Here is a 22,360-nt window from a genome sequence, read left to right on the forward strand (position 1 = left end):
CTTTACATCAGCTTTGCATGATAGAGTGTGTACAGTGACGCAAACCTGCCACACTGGTTTGTCCTCTCTCCTTTTCTTCCTCCCTGTGTCTCTCTGTCTTTCTCTCTCCTCCCCCTCCTATTGTTGTTCTCTCCCTCTTTTCCTTACTCTCACAGGGTAACATTCCTGACTGAGGTTCAATGTGTCACCCTTCAAACGCCTCGATAGGGAATGCACACACACACGTTTACCCACGTTTAAACACACACCCCACTAATCATTTGATATGAACATCTTTTATAGCTTCAGGGAGATAAGATACAATTTCGATATTGTGTGAAACGGTACAAGCATGACATTTCCTAAAACAAGGCCCGTAATGTCACCCCACCTCAGGCAAACCCGGGTCCAATCATCTGGGCTGAGCAGGTATCAAAATACATAATAACAGAGCACCTTTAATTGGGTCCAGAGATTACAAAGAGCCAGGAATACTAGCAGGGATAAATATTGCCATAAGAACACATCTCATATGTCATCTGTTCAACAAAACAGAGCTTCACTCCACACACACACACTTGGTGAGAGTCAGTGGGTTTGTAATGCTGACTAAAGGGAAAAATATCTGCGATTGCTGATCATTTTTGTTCTCACTGAACAAGCTGTTTGTGGGAACAAAAAGCCTTTTTATTACAAATTTTAAAACAAAGGGAAGCACACATAAATGGATAAAATAATTTTAAAAAATGCAGCTACTTACAGTTTTGTTTTTCATGAAGAGGCTATCTACTTACTGCCGCCTTTTTGCATGCACCTGTGACTGTTACTTGTCTTCCGTTGAGACAGAGGAAACTGTGGTTACCACGCTAGCTTGCTGCACAACTAAATAAGAGAAGTCTTGATGTTTATGTGTGCCTGCTGAAATAAATAACTTACATACACAGACCCTGGGATAAGAATTAGGACCATAATGATCCAATCAATTACCAGCCTTCCGGACAGAGGGCTGGTAGTTTGCATAGTGCCTCTCAGGACAAAGATAAGTGTGTGAGTAGGGGTAAATAGCCCCATGCAACTCCACAGACACCCACCCTTGTTCCAGACAGAAGAATAGCACCCACTGTCTCTGCAGGATGGATGCAAATAACAGTTCAGCTCACACAGGCACACACTAGTGCTTGAAATTCATTCTTTAGGGTGTAGGACTGACAGACTGTGTGTTGCAGAAGCATTGTGGGAAAGGACAGTGTATTTTAAGTAGGGCATATGACGTTTAGAGTCAGGGAAGATAGAAATGTAATATGAAGAAGGAGAAAAATCTAGAAGCTGAAAGCTGGAGATGGAGATGACTTGAATTGACAAAGCATTTCAGTTTTTATTTTTATTTTTATGATTTGTCTGATATTGAGTTCCTTTCAAAAGAGTAAATTTTAGTGAAGAAATAATGAAGGTAACAAAGAAGAGGGTATTTTTTCAAACAGGAGAGGACAGAGAAAAAGGGGAGAAGATGAAAATAAAGACTTTAAATATCCAGTCTTATAAGTTTTTGTTTTTGAGGAAGAAAAATAGAAACACATTGCTGAACCTCCTTTATTATAAAACAAGAACTTGGGCGGTTTTTTCTCCTATTTACATGTGTGAAGCAATGACTCTGTTATACGGTCATTGCAGTAAAGTAGCATCCGTAAATATATAGTTAAAATAAATAAATACATGCACACAGGGGCAGCGTCAGACCTGACGTCACCCCTGTCCGTACCGGTCACGTGACTACCGCGGAAGTCAACAAATCAGGCAGCGAAATGTAGCAACAAGCACTTTAGTCCGCTCAACTTCCCCGTTTTTGTCTTTTGTTCCTTTAATGTTGGCTGCTTGCGGTTTGAAAACGCCTTCTTAAATGAGACACGTACCGGGCACAGGACGCACTTTGAATCGACATTTATCCAGTTAGTTCAGTTAAAATAACAACAAAGTAAAAAGAAAACCGGCAGATCTTCAAAATGTTTAACGACTCGCTTCCTTCGAGAATTAACGTGGTGCTTGTGATGGCCTATGGCAGTCTGGTGAGTTTGTTTAACGTTGTTTGTGCTGGTTTAATCCAAACCGAAACAATGAACACAGTCCCGGGTTACAGAGGTAATCGCGATGCTTGGGACAGGTGCCTCATTCCTCATCAGAGGCTTGTAGTGGTTGATACTTTATCCAAAGACTCATTTCTACTTGATAATCTGCTATTAAACGCAAATAAAGCTGTTATTACAAGTTTGAACACCTGGATCCCTCAACTATGGTGTACTCCACTGAAAGGTACTAATAGTGTGTAAAATCTGTTTAATAAATATCACTGCAGCCCAATTTCTCCTCTGGTGCCTGTAGTTGGGCGATTAATCATAATAACATTCATAATTATTGTAATGTTTACAAAATGTCGACACTACACTGTGTGATTTAAGGATTTAGAGTGATGAATGACAACATTTACCCTTTGGAGGTGTCACAACCTGGCTCAGGGACTGTGGCAAAGAAATGAAGACAACAAAAAACAAACAAAACAATTTATTTATAAAACCACAATTAACCAATGGAGCATACTGCAGGGCCCAGGCATGACTCATGTTGATGGAATTTAATTTATATAGCATGTTTAAGTTAAACATAAAAACATATGTCGGTTTAAGATGTCTTAAGGCAGTGAAAACAGCAAAATAAACGTTTACAATGAAGTAAAATACAAGTTAATGTACATGTGCATACACACACTCACACACACAACAGACACAAAAAGATTTTGTGTCTGTTGTTGACTGTATGCACGGATGTCATTCACCTCAGATCAGCAGGCAGCTTGTTCCAAAGAACAGCGTGGTAGTAACTGAAAGTACCCTCATGTTCTCAGCACACTTAGATCTAATTCTGGGGACATTTAAAAGATATGCACCTGATGACCTGAGAGGTCTTTTTTTTTTAACCGATTTTATTTGAAAAGGCACCATGTACAATATTAACATACATGTTACCATGTGATGCATTGTTCCAGAAATATCTTAAAGCTAATCTGCATCAGCTGTCCCTTCAGTGGTTTAGTGACTGTTTCCCAAGCTTGTTTCTAACATATAGTTTAACATATGACAAAGAATCATGGCATGCATGAAGGTCTTACCAGCTTCTACTGAGAGGCAGACTCTAATGTCCCTCAGGCTTTATCAGATTATATGTAATAGTTTTGATCAATTGCTTTATATTAGACTTAAAACTGAAATTTAAATCATACCCAGATATTCAAACTCACTCACAATTTCAATCTTCTAACCCTTAGTGAAAGTTTCTGGTCTGAAAAGACCTTCCTTTATTCTTACTTGTATTAAGAGTAAGACAGGACTTGTCAAACCCCTCCATGAGCATTGCAATTGTCAATATACTCGCCAAAAGCTTTGCAGTTTTTGCATGTGTATATGTGACAGTATCATCTGCATACATTTGCATATTACTGACATGAGCCACTTGTAGAAGGTCACTGATGTAGAGGTTAAGATAAAAACCAGTACAAACCATATCCACGCTGCAGACTGTGCCATTATTGTCCTCTTCAAACACATGAAATGAAATCACCTGATTGCAGCACAAGTGCAAGTGGAACCGGTAAGAGGGAGTGATAGGCAGGCAGACTAACAATTTCAAGGAGTTGGACTACTGGGTCATTAATCAAGAACGGGTTATTGTAGAAAACTGGTTCTTGATATTGATATTCTCGATATTGGTCCAAACCAAATATTTCGGTCTCATTTCTGTTTAGTTCTAAAGAATATGCTGCCATTTACCCTCATTTTAGCCGCTACACAACAAAACAATGAAACAAAGACACATTTAACCCTAGGACTTGCATTTATTTACACTATATGGACAAAAAAACAGTGCCACCTACAGGAGCTGCTTGGCCATGGAAATAATGTTTTTAAAAAAAGGGAAACTCAGACATCCATCTAGCATTTAACTTTCTTTCAGATTTTTGTCTTGCTGTTCATCTTTGTCAAAAGACAAATTATGCGACTTGCCATGAAGTCTCGAAGAGGACCACATGTACTCCTTGGCCACAACGCACCAAAGGTTAAATGCACACTATTATAATGCAAGTGTGTTCTGATGTTTTTTGTGTTTGTGCTGAAGAATTGTGTCTTTGTTCCAGGAGCTGAGACAAGAAATTGATGCCAAGCTGAACCTGGTCCAGAAAATCCACTTTGAGCCTCGTCTGCTGTCTCCAGATGATGACCGGTTAATGCAGAGAGAACAGTCTGGTAAGAGGAGCAAACAAACACACACATAACACGCACCACTCCTGAAGCTATTCATATAAATAGTTTCCATGCCCGTGCACTAAGTAGTCTGTGTGTGTGCACATGTTCCAGGTTCCTGTGACTATTTGTATAGAATGAAAGCACTTGATGCCATCAGAGATGCCGGTAAGCTTTTCTGTTACAGTTTGTTTTGTTTTGCCATGAATCCAGATTAAATCCTCCTGACTCCTACAGCAACATCTTCAACTGTTTGTCATTAGATTTTCCTTTTCGTGAACTTGGAGGAACGTCCACCGCTGTTACTGGAAAAAGATTTCGGACCTGGCTTCTGCAGCTACGAAATTCCCACTGCATATTCAGAGAAAACCAGAGCTCTGTCATCGACACGGTGCTAGATGGCTACAATAAAGCTCGTCATGGGGCAGAGGTCAGCATTTTCTCAGACGGTCCACAGCTCAGTCCTCTCTTATTTACTCACTGACTCAAGTACCAGGTTGGACCCCCTTTGTCTTCAGAACTGCATCATTAGTTCTTTATGGCTCAGATTCAACAAGGTGCTGGAAACATTCCTCAGAGACTTTGGTCCAGTTTGACACAATAGCATCACAGAGTTGCTGCAGATTTGTTGGCTGCACATCCGTTACAGCACGTTCTAACCCTGCTATTCAAATGTCACAGGACAAACAGAGACTTAGCAGACCAGGCAACATTTCATGTTCTGTTTTCCGATATTAATGAGCATGTGGGAGTTGTAGTCTCAGTTTCCTGTTCTTAGCTGACAGCAGGGAGACCCAATCCGGTTTTCTGCTTGACAGTTCAACGTGTTTTGCTTTCAGAGATGCTTCTCTGCATACTTTGGCTTGTAACAACGGCTTATTTGAGTTCTCCTCTGACATAATTTGCTCAGAGAACTGCCGCTCTCTAGATATTTTCTCTTTTTCAGACGATTCTCTGTAAAACCTACAGATAGTCATGTGGGTACATAATTAGAGTTTCTGCCATGTAATTTGATGATGAGAGTTGTATTGACATGTAGCTGAATGGATGTACCCAATAAACTGCCTGGTGAGTGTATATCATCATCATCATCATCATCATCACATGAACAAACAGTTCCATATTGACCTTCCAGTGGGCTCCCAGTTTGTGTTGTAGTTCCGATGCACTTGATGTCATTTTGTTTGCTAATTCTTGTGCTTTTTCTGAAATAAAAAATGTATGGGGTCTTTAATAGTAGTGCTTTTTGTAACATACTGTGTAGCCCAAGGTATAAAGCTATATTATCCATATGATTTAAGTTTTCTCCGTATTGCCCAGCACGGCAGTAAAAATTTGACAAATCTTTAGGGCACTTAAAGATTTTATTCTGGTTTCAGTAACAAATCACTGATCTTGATGTTTTCCTGCTTTTATCTTCAGGCTTTTGGTGAAGCAGAATTCTTGAAGTACCAGGAAGCCCTAACAAAACTGGCCTCCATGTAAGAAAACACAGCCAATCCTCACGCTGCTCCCTTACAGCTTTTCCTTTAATCCCAGCATGGAATGTTAATAAGGCAGCGGGAACAATTGGTTCTCCTTGTATTGTTTCAGAGTGAAGTCTCAGAGCAGCAGCACTTTAAATCAGCACCATCAGTCTGCAGCCAGAGACCTGACCGGCACCACAGAACCTGCAAGCACCTCCTCTCCCTCTCCGACCCAACCCACCTACCTCTCATCTACAATGCAGCAGCGCAGCAAGAGGTCCAGACACTTCCTGGAGCTGAAGAACTTCAAAGACAACTACAACACTTTAGACAGTACACTCTGAAAATGAGCCCGTCCAACAGAAAGTCAAGGACAAGGCAGCGCTGCCAGTGATTACGGAGCCTGAAGTCTCAGAGTGAAAAGACAAAAACACTGCCTTCATACTCTAACATGTATTGCCTTGTTTACACTGTAGTGCATATCAGATTACTGTTACAGTGCCCTTTACCTAAGTGTAGCTTATGCATATTATTGCATGTATGTATTATTGCATGTATGCGTGCTATATGCGTGGGTAGAATGACTCTAACCGACTATAGTAAGTAGGTTTGATTTGACCAAAACAAATCCAGAGCTATTAGGCTATGCAACAGCATAAGACAATCAGTATTTATTGCACAATGTAAACACCTATGCAGACTTGCTGAAAATAACCAACTGTTTTAAAATGTTAATAGTTACATTTTCAGAGAAAACCAGCATTCATTGTTGCTTAGTGAGAAAGAAATCTGCTGTTGATGTCACTTATGTTTACACGTACATCTTTGCTGTCTTTTGTTGCAGTGAATTTGACAACTTGTTTTGTTGATTTGTTTTTTTTAAGTCTTGATCATTTTTTTTACAGAAGCCATAGTGCTACTTGTTTTCAGGAACTGTGATTAATAAGTGCATTTTTAAAAAAATCAGTTATCTCAGTGCAATGTGAATTAACAGTATTTCAGTGTATTGATGTATTTTAAATGTGGGGTATTGCATTATGGGAACTCTGTTCCTTGACTCTTAATGGTATACTGATATGAGAGCTGCGTTTCATTTTCATCTGCTTTTATGGTTTCCCAGGGAGGCATTTTAATGCCTGAATAATTTATTTTATGTGGTGCCTACTATACAATTTACCATCCAAATAAAACTGTGACATACAGTTGATTCTTGAGTCATTGGGAATTTTCTTTGACAAGAAAAACTGCAAAATCAAACTTGCAAACCTACCCACTGTGGCGACCCCTTGTGGCAAAGAGGGCAGCTGAAACTAGCTGTATTAGGCACACCGTGATAGTACTGTGTTAGACCCTCTTTCCCCTTCTGCTGCCTTTAAAGTCTTCGTGGCATAAATTCCACAAGGTGCTGGCGTCCATATTGACATGATAGTATCACACAATTGCTGCAGATTTGTTGGCTGCACACACAAAACTAATAGTTATGCTGTCGTGAATAAACAATTGGATTTCATCAGGTTATATTGACCATGCATTCACATGCCTAGATGTACTGCATTGCTAAATTATTTAAATTAAATGTATGCGCTAATGAGTAGTTGATGTACCTAATAAAGTGTATCATTATATCATTTTGTAATGCAACTAGCGTCCAGCAGAAGGAGCCCGCGTCACCTTATTTCACTTGTGCTCTCTGCGTAAGAACTGAAAGGAAACTCATTGATTTTCAGTTATTTTATTCTAAAACAAACACAGATAGCAGATTAACAGGTACTTCGTACAAAAGCTTCTCTATTAAACAATGTCTCTAGGCATTTCATTTAACATTAATAAATATAGAGGAAAAAGCTGTTAGGTAGAAATCAAAACATCAAAATCACATTGATATGTACAACAAGAAGGTGACTGTCTGCGCAGTGACTGAAATGCTTTACAAGAAATATTAAGAAAAAGGACGCCTCTCACGTGTCTGACTTCCCAAACATCTTCATTTTTCTTTCCTCCTCACAGTTTCATAAAGTGCCATACTTTTCGTTGGAGGCTTGACAACCATATATTTACTTACAAACAGCTCAGAGAAAAAAAATAAATAGCCCATAAAAATAATCACAGGGTGTCGCCCTTATAGAGGCTACAGTCAGTATTTACACTCTAAAGCATTACACCGCTCACACAGAAAGGGAGCGGAGTCACGGAGGAGTCAGCAACGAAGACAAAGACACAATTCAGATAAACGTGTTAATGATTCTTCACATCGTGTGTCCTGACGGTGGCGTTAGCTACAGTTTATTGGCGCTGCATTGCTGTATGTGAATTTTATAATGTTGTTAGGAATTATTACCCCCTGCTCTTTGAGTTAATCATCATTAGAAACTTAAAGCAGGGCAAGCAAAAACACTTGCATACAGTTTGCAGTACTACACGTAAACTTAGACACACATCGCTCTCTCTAATGCAGCTACATTAAAGCGGACATTCTTTATGCATATGCGCAGACACGCAAGTGTGTGTGTGTGTGTGTGTGTGTGTGTGTGTTTGTATGTGTGCTGATAAACCCCTCCCACCCCCTTTTTTCCTTCAATATTGTTTGGTTTGGTAGTTGTGGTCTCTGATGTTCAGCACGCACATCGGAACCGTTCACTTCAGTCGACATCGAACAGGCAGTTGGTGCTTCTGAGCCCTTCTCAGCAGTAACTGATTAATTCATCTGCCCAGCTGGTTCATGACTTGATCTCGATGACTTTGATGAAAGGAAGCGGTTTGTTGGATGAGGTGGACAGCTTGATTGGTTTGCTGTAGTGATGAGAGGAGGATAAATTATTTTTTAGGTGGAAAACAGCATTTAACGCACCTAAATGTGTTGTTTATAGGTAATATATTGGAAGAGCGCTGGCAAAATAAGTCACCTGTAGACAATCTGGGCGTTGCGTTCTGATGAAAGGTAGGAATTTGACCTTTGTCCTCCCAGAAAGTAGTCCACCTGGTCGTGCATTTCTCGGTTCTGCAAACACAGGGAGATTTCAAAGGGTGCAAATTATAATCACAGAACAGACACTGGCTTCAGCTTTTCTCCTTTCGTCTTCTCTCTAATTGCAGAGGCTGGTCTACGTTTTACCCTGACCCTTCAATTTAAATTCCTCAGACATATTTTCTTACAGAAGAAGCTGTCCTCACCTCAGCCTCCAAAAATGCCACTTTCTCCTCCAGCTCTTTGATCACGCGGTCCCGCTCCTGGATCACCATGCGAGAGTTCTGGAGCTAAAGACGAGCAAACATGGAGACAGACAGTGAGCGATCCCTACGCAAAGAAGACGGAGACAATGTATTTGCTTTATAGAGCCACACATGCTCATCCCACCTGCTCGATCATGTGTCTGACTTTCCTCTGTTGGCTTTTCAGCATGTCATCCAGATGGTGGATCTTTTCTTTGAGTATGGCCACCTCCTTCTCCAACTGCTCAGTCCTAAAAACACACACAGTATGTTACAGCACGCTATTGAACACGCTATTGACAGATAATTGATAAGTGGAGAGTTTAACACTTATATGTGTGTGTGTGTGCTTATTAGCTGACCTTTCCGCCCCTTTGTGGCCCTCCTCTCTGATCTTTCGCAGTTCCCGCAGTTCATCTTCACGGTTGCGGATGGCCTCCCGCAACGTGGCGCTCTCCTGCTCCATTCCTCCCAGCAGCCTCTGAAGCTCATCGATGCGCTGGTCTTTCTTCTCATTGGCTTCTTCTGTACTCCTCAGCTTCTCCTCCTGGTCACTCAGATGCTCTCTAAGCCTGCTGCCTTCAGCCTGGATTGGTCAAAAAGTTTTGTTCTAAATATCGCTTTCATGCAAATTATATAAATATGTATGTGTTTACTTTGTATGTAATATGCACGATGAATGCAAAGCCAGTGTAGGTTACCTGCAGTCTCTCTTTCTCCTCCAGGTGTTTCTTTTCTGCTTCCTGCATCTGTGCATACAAGCGCTTACTGACTTCTCTCAGCTTGCTTCTCTCTGCTTCGTCATCCACGTCCTAACAGAAAATAAAGCGCTGGATTATCCTAATAGTACTCAGATGTTTTTAGAATGATGTAATCAATACAATGATGGCCGAGTCTCGTAAGAGCTCTGTGGGTGTTGCCGCTATAAAGAAAACAGGCGTGTCCACGTGCGTCAGTGGTGCAGCTGGAACATGACCTGCGTTTCCCTCCTATTTGTGCCTCCCACACTTAGAGCGAGTAAGGTGTCATGTGAGTCACAAATGTTGCTATAAGTGGCGCAAAAACAGTAAAAACCAAACACAACAGTGTCAGCTTCTTTGTTGTGTGTGTGTGTCTGCAAAACACTGCTGACACGCACAACAAGAGGATGCGACAAATGTCTGGCTTAGAGTCAGCGAGGATGAAGCATGCGTGGAATGAAGGGGGCCTGAAAACAATAACACACGCAGGCAGCGGTACATAGTGTGCCGGAACAGCTCTTCCGCGCATTTTCTTACACCCTGGGGTGCTGTAAACGTAGCTGCTTTTTGTCTGCCATTTTAATCCTCTTTTTCCCCCCATGATGACACCACATTCTATCTGTGAGCCTCCGGGAGGTGATCGCTTTACAGGAATCTTATAGAAAACGCAAACTGACGCAGATAGCCCGTGGAAAAAAAAAACCAACAAGACACCACAGGACTGAAGCTATGATGTGCATACGTGTGTTTGCTCACCTGCCCGTCATCTTTAGCTCCTGGTTTAGTGGATGAAGTGCTCTTTCTGAAGGGGATTCCAACCTTCCACCCATTTGTGTGCGGCTGGACAGATAAAAGGAGGAAGTGCAGATGGAAAATGTTAAAGACAGTGAGGGGAGAGCTAAAGGAAATGCCATCAAGAGCTCAGGATGCAAGGCTAACAATGGCTTACCTTGTTTTTGGCTGCCATCTGCTCCCTCAGAGTCTTCAGGCAGTATCTCACCTGTGTGACACAAACACACAAAAAAGATATTGTTATAAATTAAGCTATTATCTGAACATGTATGTTTTCTACTTGAGCAAATAACCAACACAGGAAAGTCGGGAGCTGAAGGGAATCACGAGAGAAAAGAGGCGTATGAGTGAGGATGATTTTACAAGATGCAAATTCTTACATAAGTTATAAAACAGGGACGACAGACTGTAGAGTTACTGTGTGCATTTGTGTGTTAGTGAAACAGCCAGATAGATGCTGTCCAGACACTGACCTCCTGTATCTGTGAAACTTCATCTGACAGCATCTTCAGGCTCTCTTGGTGTTTCTGCTGCTCTTTTTTGCGGGCCTCTAGATACACCTGAAACAAGGACATACATGAATGTATATACTGGTTTAAAACCAACAGAAGAAAAAAAACAAAAAAAAAAACACAAACAAAGAAAATACAAAGAAGCCTACCTTGATGATTTCTACCTGCTCCTCTGTGGATTTGACTGGTTCAGAGGTCAAAGCAGTCCTCTCGTTGGCTGGCTGCACCAGTGCAAAAGCTCGTCCGATTGGCTGGAGATTGGCAGACATAAGAGGAGTTCACAATTGGGTTTTTGCGTGAATAGATGGGTGTGATAAATTTCTAAATAAAATGTCAAACTAAATGCAGATGATCCAGAAAGGGTTTGGTCATATTTACAATCAATGCTGCAACACAGGATTCGTGAGAACTGGCAGGAATGAATCTGACTGATAATTAATACAAAGCTTTTTGCCAGGACCGTCTGCATGCTTGGTCAAATTAAACTGTTAACAGGCAAAAATGAAAAATTTCTTCCTGCGTGGGTGTGAAAGACCGAGAGCCTCTGCAATCAGGAGCCAGACTTTGAGCACTAATTACTATGGAGACTAACCCATAAACATCTGGCCAAAACGCAGAGAGGGAGTGAGAGAGCGAGGGGGGGGGCATGCAGATAAAGGTGGAGACACGTTATGCAACTGTGCTGGTGGTCCCACTGGTATTGGTATAACAATGGTTGTTTTGAGACACTGAGTGTGGGAACCCCACTAATGAAAAGCTGATGGCATCTTCTTACGCGGCTGGTGTCTTTTCTTTTTCCTTTTTTGAAAGCGCAGCTGTTCTGAGCTAATTACTGAGGATCGCAGAGAAGATTAAGCAACTGTCTGAACCTTCAGATCCAAAAATGGGGTGAACAAACCTTCAGCACTTCTTTTCTCATCCGTTAACATTTTAAAATCAATTCTCTCAGTTTAGCCTAATAGGTGACAAATCTATTCAAATATCAAAGACTCGTATTTTAAAACTCTAAACTCCAAACACGCTCCATCTGCTGCTGATCTAATGCCCAGGATCTGCTCTGTTCTCCCTTCTGGTGGTCAGAAGTTATCAGGTACAGGACGTGCTTACCTTGTCCCTGTGCTGCTCTGTGCTCCGAGCCGCCGCCTGGTTCTGGTCGTGAAGTGTGAGCCGCAGCCGCCTACACCCCTCCTAAAAAAGGCAGCGAAAGTAAGAGGTTGATGAAGTGAAGCCACAAAGAGACGGTTATGTGATGGAGAGGCTGATTGGGGACTATTTTGAGGAGGAGAGGGGGAAAAAAAAAAAGAGGAGGAGGAGAGACTGAGTCATACTCAAAGAGTGAAACAGAGAAGGAGGGACAGTGGGGTGGGGGAGTATCCAGTAAGAAAGTGTGCTATAGGAGCATCAGAACGAAAGAAAAAGTTTTCTCCCTGCTGCACAGGGACAGATTGTTTGATTTAAACCAATTGCTACAGACGTCAGAGGGACTTAGGCGGAAACCCTCCAGATGCTCGCAGCCAACTGGAGACAGTGGCTGGATTTCTGGGAAAGTACTCAGCAAATGTAATGTCAAGCAAGACGGAATATTTCCATGGCAACATAACCTCACAGTAGCCATAAACTGTCTGGCACACTAACAATACAAGAGGGCGGAGTAAGATGGAGGCAAAACAATGCACAGAATCAACGCTCGAGCAAAACGCACAGATATTTTCTTTCAGTCACAGGATAAAAGTCCCAAGGACGGGACTCCGTGTGTGTCTTCCAGTACACGGCGGCCTCTAATAAACAGTGACCAGTCAGCGTCTGTGCTAATGCAAGTATGCGGATGTTTGGGAGGAGGTCGGAGACATTATATAACTCGTTCCAGCCAACACAACTTGTTCTGTTCATTTTCCCGTGGGTATTCACTGTGTCCTCCTCAAGTCACCGCCAAACAACTCTAAACAGAAACTAATGTATGAACGAGTAATACTTCCAATCAGATTAACTGGTGATATATTACATGTAATCAGATAATTGGTTAAATCGTAAACAAAATGAACATATCTGTGTGTGCCTGCTCTCTGGTGCGTTTGAGTGGGAGCGTCTGGTCATGTTTAGCCACTTGTACGTTAATAGTTTATTCCTTTGTGTTCTTTCAGTGCTCATCATGCACCACAACAGCCCTACCTACATTTTGTTACCTTGCTTTTCCTTTCATAGACACTGCTTTAGGCGGTGTCACAGCAATCTCGCCTAAATGTCAGTTTAATTGGCGTTACAGAACAGCGATCAAGTCGCACGATCTTCATCTGTGGATGGACTTCGCCCTGCTGTCAGTTATAGATGCATGTTGTTCTCTGAGCCTTTAATACAACTCGGTGAAAGTGCGGCTAGAATGAACATTCGTGTGCGATTTCCTTTATCAACAGCTGTTTCTGTTTTGGTCAACAACTAGAAGAGAACCCAGTGAGCCCATCCTCCACTAAGGTCAATGCCAGTTTTTAAGGCATTTTGTCTGGATTGACACTTTAATGAGTCTTTCCCTCCCAACAAGCTTCATGATCTTCAGCTTGGTAGTTTCAGCCAAAACCTTCCCTGTTCTCCCCCGTAATTATAAGGAAGTGTAGATAAATGAAATGCAAAATCACCTGTCTTCAAGTGATTTTTGAATGTAGATGAAATGCCACTTACCAAGCAACTCATTTAAAAAAAAAAAAATGTATCAATGATGGATAATAAAAACAAACAAATAACCAATTCTAATCTTTCTAATCTCAGCTTCTGTCCAGAGACTCTGTCTCATGTGCAGAGTGCGTCTCGATTCTGACCAGACGAGGGGAAATGAACTCGCTCGTGTTGTGTCATGCCACCATAAAAAGCTGCTGTAAAAGAAAAGCTTTGTGTTTAGAGAAGGTCTAGGGCTAGATTAGCTGGTTATCTTTTCAGGATGCAGTGAAAGGGAAAAGGCAGACAGCGAGACGTGTGGGGCTGATATTCAGGAGACATAATAATAGAAAATGAATGTAAAAAAGGAAATAGAGTAATAGTCTTGGTGGAGGTCCAACCACAATGAAGAAAACTCCCCTTTCTTTCTTCATGTTCTCCTCTCAGATTGCAAATGTCTGTAAGCTCTAACAGGGTGCATGACTGGGGGAGGACGAAAGGGGAACAGTGGGATAGTTGTTAAGAAGGAATCCATCATTACACGACTTTTCTGGACTTCCACAGACAGCCAAACAAAGAGTCCACTAATCCCAGCTCTGAGCTATTCAGTCTCTCTGCTGGTTTGCTCTTTTATGTCCGTGGACACACAAAAATGCGGTCCTTTCCACCTTCAGCAACAACCTGTAATACTACACTTCCCGGGAACACGGACAAAAGGACCAGTTGGATGAGCTTATAGACAGTGACCCACGCATGGCCACTGACACGCAGAAAAACACACATACGAGGTTAAGTGCACACTGCCTTTATAATGGCAGAAACATGACAATGAGCTTTACGCACAGAGTCCACACAGCTGGGTGCACGACAATGGACACAAAAGATCACGGGGTACCTGCAGGCAGAAAGGCTGAAAGGATACGAGGATGCTTTTCATCTCAGACTTTGGCATCAGGAGGCTGTAACTGAGGGTTGACTAGCAGTTTAGGAATGTTGCTGTTAAACATGCAGAGTTTCTGGATTTGTCCCTTAGAAATCGATCCCGCTTAAAGAGGAAAGAGTTTATATTTCCGAACAGAGGTAGGAGCAGGTATCGCGCCCTTTAATAGTAAAGCATCCCCTTGTCTCTACAAGTGTACTTCCTGCATTCCCCAAAAAGAAACATCCTCTAATGTGTGTGTGTTTGAACAAACGTCTTTGAATTAAATGACATTCCTCCTCTCTTGCACTGCTTTCCCACACGCTGCACAGGTGTCACTTTATCTTTTGTCCAACTGCATCGTAAACCTCGGCCTTTAAAACGACAGGTGCAATCCGAGCATGGCCGCCAGTGCTTCCTGTGTGCTTTCAGGTAGTTTAGTAACAATGTTCACACTGTTATTGAGTTTCAGTGTCTTTCTTGCATAAAGGAAACGGGAATATAAACACATTTGTATAGAAAACCTTTATTTCAATAGGCGTAACCCAATAAACCTCTTACTGCATCACATGCTCTCTTGACACAACTGATTGTCTGAACAGCAAACACTAACACAGGGAACTATGTGATCAAAGATTAGGTAAACAAAACTACGGCTCGAAGCTTCAACACCAACTTATCGGTAATAGAAACTGGATTTTATGACCACTTTTATATTCTGCTCCACCCAGCTTTGGCAAGCACAGGGAGTTTTACACAAAACCACAGAGATGAATCAAAGTTAATCAAAATAGGACTGATGCACAGTTAAACTGGTAACTTATTTATCGTTTCAGGGTTTCTTCATGTGACTAACCTGGTGCTTGCAAACCTCCAGAGAGGCTGCTTTTCTTTGTCACATAAGAGAATAAATTAAACACCCACTTTTGGATTTTGGACTGTGCTGAGAAGCTATGATGATTGTTATTCAATTAATCATTTAATCTTAGACCATTACTGGACGATTAGGTGATAATTATAGTGCTGAGCCCTAGTTTATGCATCTGTAGCTCCTGCGGCAGTGAAAAGGTGTCACTGTCCCACTGACTCAGCAGGCTGCGCCAATTAATGGGTTAAATTAGGTTAAGTCCATTTTAAAGAGGACAGAGGAGCTGATTGTTGCGTGAAATGCCATCATGTGAGAACCTGAACAGGTGATGATAAACAAGCAGTCCAGGATCAGAGTTCACAGTGACAGAGGACACTAGAATCCCTATAATCAGTCATTTTTCTGCTCTGTGTGGCAGGTAAAAAAGGTGTTTGCGGGCATATTGCAATCATGTCTCAACACAAATGTGCCAATAAGTCATGTCTGGCCCATTCCCAGCTGGTGATGTCAGACTCTCCTGACTAAGATGACTGATGATGAGAAGAGACGCTGGGAATGTGTTCAACAACATGCAATTGTGACATCACTTCTAAACATTGCCCGAGCTGAAAATAATACCTTGATAAATCCTGCTGTGCAGGAAAGAGAAAGCGCTACAGTTTCAAACAATAGATTAAAAAACCCTGGGATTTCTGGTCACTAGTACTAACCTTAGAGCACTCTTTGTTTCAGAGTCAGTGCTTCTTGTTCCTTCTATTTTATTTTTATCACATGATCCCAGTTCCCGAAAACATACTTAACAAATGAGCTGCTGAAGGCCTCTCTGTGCTACATCAGGCACATTCCTCCTCCTCTTGTATCCTTACAGACGTGTCACTGATAACTGTGTCATTAACTAATCTGTCAGCACCCTGCAGTCGTTACAGTACGCCGAGGTGAAAGTTCCTCGGCTGCTTTTTTAACTAGGAACAGCCATATCAGATGCAAATACTGCAGGTGGGTGACTATTTGACTGCTAAATTTGACTTTGTTAAAGATAAATTTATGTTCTCTGTGAAGCTGATGCAAATGTGCTATCAGCCTCATGTTCAAATGTCATGTATGATTAGATAAAACAAAGACTGGACAAACATAAAGTTTCGTATATTGCCCCATAACACATTCCTGAGAGCTGTTAAGCAGTTGTGTGTAAGTGGCCTTTGTACACGTTGACGTTTATGTCTGCTTTGTAGTTACACAACAGAAGATCTAGATCAGTGGGTCCCCAAATGGTGCGGGACTTTGTGCCAACCATAGATTTTCATCACAAATGGACAAAAAATAATGAATTTAATAGAACTTTAATACATTCATACACATCAAAGGGTCTGATTCATTGTAAGTAAAATAATTTGCCTTCCCGTCGAGCTCAGTCAGACAATATCTAATTAAATTAAGAATTTAGACGACCTTCGGGTTATTTTTAAACAAATATGAACGTGTGTGTCTTGAAAGTTTTACACGTTTCTGTAATATGATTTGATATGAGCTCAGCAGGGGAGCGCTGAGGTGGAAGGTGGAGGGTATCATGTTGCCCCGCAACCTCATAAACCACAGCGCAGGTCAACAGTTTGTTTTTTCAGGTGAGGTAAATGATTAATGCTTTTGCTGTCACGCAAGCAAATAAAGCCCATTCAAGGGATGTAAAGTATAGCTTAGAACTACTTTCTTTACAGGTTTGCAGCAAAGCACACACATAGTGAGCTGATTATTCCTGGTGATCAAACCTTCACATGGCAAGGTGGCACACATACTGCACAAGCACAGCCTTTAGTTCCTGAGCTGCCTTCACTCTCTGTAACTGTAAGCCTTTAAATGATGTGTCCAGAAGGTACTTGTGACAGACACAGATGTTATTTGGATTAATACTGAGCTGCCACCTTGTCTCTGTGGGTAAGAGGGGTTAATACCTCAAAGCCAGGGACAGTAAATGCACCATTTAAAGCAGGTGAAGCCACATAATCAGAGGGCAGAGTACAGACAAAAAATGAAAAATTGAAGAAATAGTAAATAACGTAAATAAATTAATTACAATAAATGAACAGGAAATTATCCACCGTGATTTATTTCTGGTTGGGTCATCCATTGATTAGACCTTCTTCAGTTAAGTACAGCAAACGCACAAAGACACAGAAATCCACGTAAGCTAATGTATAAGTAACTTACCCCATATTCTTGACTTCTGATGTCCTCAAAGGTGCACAGACTTCTCGTCACTCCGTTCATCTCTCACAGAAATAAATACTCCACACACACAATAAATAAAGAATTCAAAGCTTCGTCACGGTGTCTCTCTGCTGACCGCACACAGCAGCTCAGTCACTTTATCAGTCCTCGGCCCGGTAAGTGTGTGAGGAGCTACTTCTCTCTGCACGTCACAGTGGGAGTGAGCCACAAAAGCATGCGACCCGCCCACAAGGAGACCGAAACGGCCAAATAGGGAACTAGGGGAATCGGGAATAGCTGAGAGGGGAGGGTCAGCACCGGTATGACAACTTCTGGCACAGTGACTTCTAGAAATGTTACATCCCGATTATCACACGATGTTCAGAGAGCCATGAAAAAGTAGTAAACAGAGGAATGTGATGGCCCCTTGCTGAGCAGCGGAAGGCAACACCTACTGACTGCTGTCCAGTCAGCACACTGCTCAATGAATTATTGAGCGAGCTTGAACTCCTGACCGAGCCTGTTTAAGAAGACTCTCTCCTAAGATTACAAAGCAATGGAAACCAAAAGACTGAGTTCAGTGATTTGAGGCATTTATTCTTATTATTATTGATGTTGTTGTTGAACTTTTCTCACCAAATTCGACATGTAACTGCAAACACAATTGTTAATATAATACGTCTGCCCTATGTTAACAAATCCCAGATACTGTAGAAACCCATCCAGCCACAACAGGTTGCTCTGCAAACATATCAAGGTGGAAGCAGGCTAATTAATCTTCTGCAATGCATACACACTGTTACTATGGTGATGGCCATATTCAGAATATACAAGTAATACCTGTGGCCTACAGCACACTGGCCCCACCCACCTGCCATTCAAAGCTTCTGTTTACAAAGGGCAGCCAATCAGAAGGGACGAAACGTAAAGCAAGGTATTGGCCTTAAAGGGGAGTACGTATAAAAAAATAACGAAGCAGATTATCTCAATTAAACGGACAAAAAATGCGGTAATATGGGGAAAAATAGGTACTCAGTAAGTAAAAATCTGCAATACTACAAGTTGCTATGTAAAAAGCAAAAATATAAGGCAGTAAGATTGCTCTAAAAGTAAAACAATCAAATAAAGCTAAAGAAAACAGAGTGTAATTAAAAGGAAAAAAGAAGCTGTTACAGTGAACATGTGTTACTTATTTATGTCAAAGCTACTTATTTAATGTGTTGCCATCGCCTGAATGTTTTAGTAATTGTGTTAATGTGTTTTTGACTCCATGCATGAATCTGAAGAATTGGTTTTACTGTTTTGATGTTTAATATCCTTTATAGTTATGCTTTTCGGTTGCCAGTCATATCCTTCACAGGCCGCATCCATGGCTTTCCCTTATTGTCTGTAAATGACATCAGCGTGCCAGGGACTGGGGGTGAAAATGAACGTATATGGCCAAATATAAACCCATTCCTGTGAGGTCAGCAAAGCACAGCTCATTCACGATATCACTCAACTGCAATACCAAGCTAAGCTTGTTTTCACTACCAGGTAAATGGCTGATTTACTTTAACTGAATTGTGAAATTGTTTATTCTTTGACAGCAAAGCATAACCACATGTCCTCACATAACAGTTAACAGTTCAGTTCAAAGCCTAAAAATGATTTACAGCATTTCAAAACAGAACACATGAAATATTAAAATGTTCCCTTTAATCCCTTTAATGTTGACTTTACATAAAACAGCACAATAAGCTGTCCTCCAGTCACAAAACAAATCAGTCGCGTCCAAAAGCTTGACAAAAAGGTTACTTCTTTATTTTCTTTATGTGTTTATTAATTTGTTGGTGCCAGGCAGATTTTTTCAGCAGTAATGTAAAACTCCAAAGCTTACAAAACATTTATTGTTCCTGCAGAATTCCTACTGTTGCACGACCTGGGCTGCATATTTCTACAGGCCACCCCGAAGGCACAAAGGTGACAGAACAAATGAGTAACAGAGTGAGCGTTCCTCTGCTGGCATGTAGCTGATGCAGCAGCAGCTGATCCAGCTCTGCACAGACCTCAAATTGGATAACGACTTTAGCGGCGTTTAGGAGCAAACAACAGCTCAGAGTGACACACAAAAGGATGATGTTAAGTGAATTCGAACCAGGAGCAAAAACCAGGAGCACAAAAGCAGGAAAAGCCTAACCAGGCATTAGCGAAATTGTCTACATGACCTGCATTTTTAATAAGTAATCACTTCAGGGTAACCAGTCACTAACCAAGAATGTAACCTTTATATCAGAGTGGTTGCTTTCACTAATGGTTGATTTATCACTGGGAATGAAGTTCCTCCACAAACTAGAAGACCAGCACGTGTACACCTAATGCACACACCAAGCAACAATCCTAGTCCTGATTATGAGTTTACATCATGCCATTGGTCGCATGCAGACGCACTGATCCAGAGATCAGACAGCAGACTGTTATGAGAGTCTATGTTTTCATACATGCACGCATTAGACTGAGATCACAGAGTGAGTCAGACTCCTGCTAGTCGCATTCAGTCGTCCTTCTTATCTGTTTGGAAGAGTATGTCTTAAGTTGTGCCAACTTCAAATATGCACATAGCCCGGACGAGCTTTGTGTTTTCAGATCCTCAAGAATCTGACAAGCCTGTCTGGACTAAAGTCTTTGTAGACGACTAAATGGAAATGTCTCATTGGCTACCTTAAAAGGGCTAACACAAGTGAGTCAGGAAGAGTGCTGCTCTGTGAACGTGTCCCTGCTGAAGCCCAAACATAACCAGATAACAGTTTCAACAAACGCTGTGACAGAAAAAAGGTAAATGCAAATATAACAAAAGACCATAAAACAACCTTCATTTTATACTTACTGGATGTACTTGGTGAGGGAGAAGGAAAATCACACTCAAATAAAATACAGTATTTATCTTTCACATACTTGATGTCAAATCTGGAACCACTCTGTGTTCATGTGTGTGTTTCTTAACTTAGATACTTCTAGCTTATTGGGATTTGTTCATCTCACTCCCGGTGAGCCAGTGTGCACGTCTGATATGGTTCAACAGAAATTCCACCAATACTGTAGGATTTTTTTTAACTTTATGCACTCATCCTTTAACTCTTTCCCACTTATAGACAACATTTGATAAACCTCTTTTGCACCTTGGTATATATCCATAAAGATGTGGTTTGCAGATTTTTCCAAGGGTAGCTGCACAGGCACAGATCACACTCACTACTGATGCACATCCAGTTGTTTTGAAGGTTATTCCCAGTCGGCTTTCAAGGTGTAAAGAGTTAAAAATAAGTCGACATTTTACGCATTTCTTGAGTTGTACACATTGTTCTGGGGCATTAAAAAAAATGAGTTTAAGCCAAAATTCAAATATAAAAGACTGCATTAAGTTTTTCCTAAATTGAGACTTTAAAATATTGATATCTAACCATGTGACCTGAACAAGAACACAACATTGTCTGACCTGCTATAACTGGGTTAAAAGTGCACTTCTGTGTAATGCAGAGAGGAGCTGACAAACTGATGAAAATAATAATGACGCTATAAGTGTGGTCACATACTTTAGATTATCAAAGTGAAGCTTACAGAAAACAATGGCTCATTTCCTGTCTTGAGGGCTGCGGTTACCACTGAGGATGCACAGGTCATGTCCTTACACACAGATAAAAAGGATGAGTCCCTCTGGAGTGACTCTTTTTTATTATGTTTACTTCTAGGGAGCAAAATCACGAGCTAATCATCTACTAAATTATAACAAGCAGAAATACGGGAGGTGGGTTTGAGCAGTTAGTTAGAAAAGTTGAATTTGGGCGCTGTTGTCAGTTTCCTTGTAAAAAAAGAAAACTTACATAACACGCTTTAGTGGAATCATGATATCAGAATCTGGACACAGCCCTCATTTAGTGTTGAACACAAGAAAAGTTATTTTTAAAGCACTGCATGATGACAGTCTTTGCTCCACTCCTTATCTTTTTTTTATTAATTGTGCACTGCAATTACAACAGAACAACTGAAAACATTAGTCACAGTGTGTGGGTAATTTCACTGCTTCTGTTTTTATTGTGTTTCTACATGTGAAACCCCTGAAGGCAGACAGAAATATTTTCACACCTTCGGCAGGGCAGTTTCTCAACAACAGGAGCCATACGTAACGACAAACACACCACGATTTCTAAAGCCAACACACCCAGCTCTTTGGCAAATCAGCTCTCAGGTTTAATGCTGTGTGCTGGAAAACAGGAATCATATGGAAACCCAATCCCACCCACGGAAAGTATGTTCTAGTCTAGCAAAACAGGTATTGTACAAACATTAAAGGTGTGACTTCATGCCAATAAGTTTGTTCCAAGAAAATATTTACAAGTTCAACTCCCAGTGAGAAGGAAAGGAAAGGCACATTTTACCTCTTTTGTAGATCAATCGCACAATAGCTCCATGGGAGGTAAAATAACTTTGTTAAAAAATCAGCAAGACTTAAAGTCTGTGTGTGCCGATGTGCCAAAAAGGATGTAAACACATAAATAACCCAGGGAGTTGGTGAAGTGTTCCCTCCAGGGTGCTGACTTTGATATCTTTTTTAAAAATGCAGCAAAAAAACCCCCTAAAGTCATAAAATGTTGTGTCTTAAAGAGCAAAAGCCACAGATTTGTTCCCAGTATAGTGAGGAGAGTTTGCTGATTGTCTCCTTTCATTATTTCACTCATTTGCACTTCTGTAGAAGCT

General features: G+C 41.2%; 2 protein-coding genes across 2 annotated transcripts; one reads left to right on the forward strand and one right to left on the reverse strand.

Moving 5' to 3' along the window:
- The first annotated feature begins 1,745 nt into the window (after positions 1 to 1,745).
- On the forward strand, positions 1,746 to 6,941 carry ltap1 (lipid transport auxiliary protein 1). The gene is made up of 7 exons (XM_026184084.2): positions 1,746 to 2,042; positions 3,982 to 4,083; positions 4,163 to 4,271; positions 4,383 to 4,436; positions 4,532 to 4,698; positions 5,691 to 5,749; positions 5,862 to 6,941. Exons 1-7 carry the CDS (start codon positions 1,980 to 1,982, stop codon positions 6,076 to 6,078), a joined length of 771 nt encoding a protein of 256 aa, XP_026039869.1. The 5' UTR covers positions 1,746 to 1,979; the 3' UTR covers positions 6,079 to 6,941.
- A 509-nt stretch (positions 6,942 to 7,450) lies between these two features.
- tuft1a (tuftelin 1a) lies at positions 7,451 to 17,993 on the reverse strand. Its single transcript, XM_026184433.2, has 12 exons — positions 17,627 to 17,993; positions 12,096 to 12,176; positions 11,138 to 11,239; positions 10,950 to 11,036; positions 10,634 to 10,684; positions 10,441 to 10,524; positions 9,646 to 9,756; positions 9,307 to 9,530; positions 9,090 to 9,195; positions 8,906 to 8,989; positions 8,638 to 8,732; positions 7,451 to 8,524 (listed from the first exon to the last, which is right to left on the reverse strand). The coding sequence occupies exons 1-12, from the start codon at positions 17,684 to 17,686 to the stop codon at positions 8,452 to 8,454; spliced, it is 1,158 nt and encodes a 385-aa protein (XP_026040218.1). The 5' UTR covers positions 17,687 to 17,993; the 3' UTR covers positions 7,451 to 8,451.
- Positions 17,994 to 22,360: the final 4,367 nt, after the last annotated feature.

This window comes from Astatotilapia calliptera, chromosome 11 (genome assembly GCF_964374335.1).
Source record: "Astatotilapia calliptera chromosome 11, fAstCal68.1, whole genome shotgun sequence".
In the NCBI taxonomy this organism is placed as follows: domain Eukaryota; kingdom Metazoa; phylum Chordata; class Actinopteri; order Cichliformes; family Cichlidae; genus Astatotilapia; species Astatotilapia calliptera.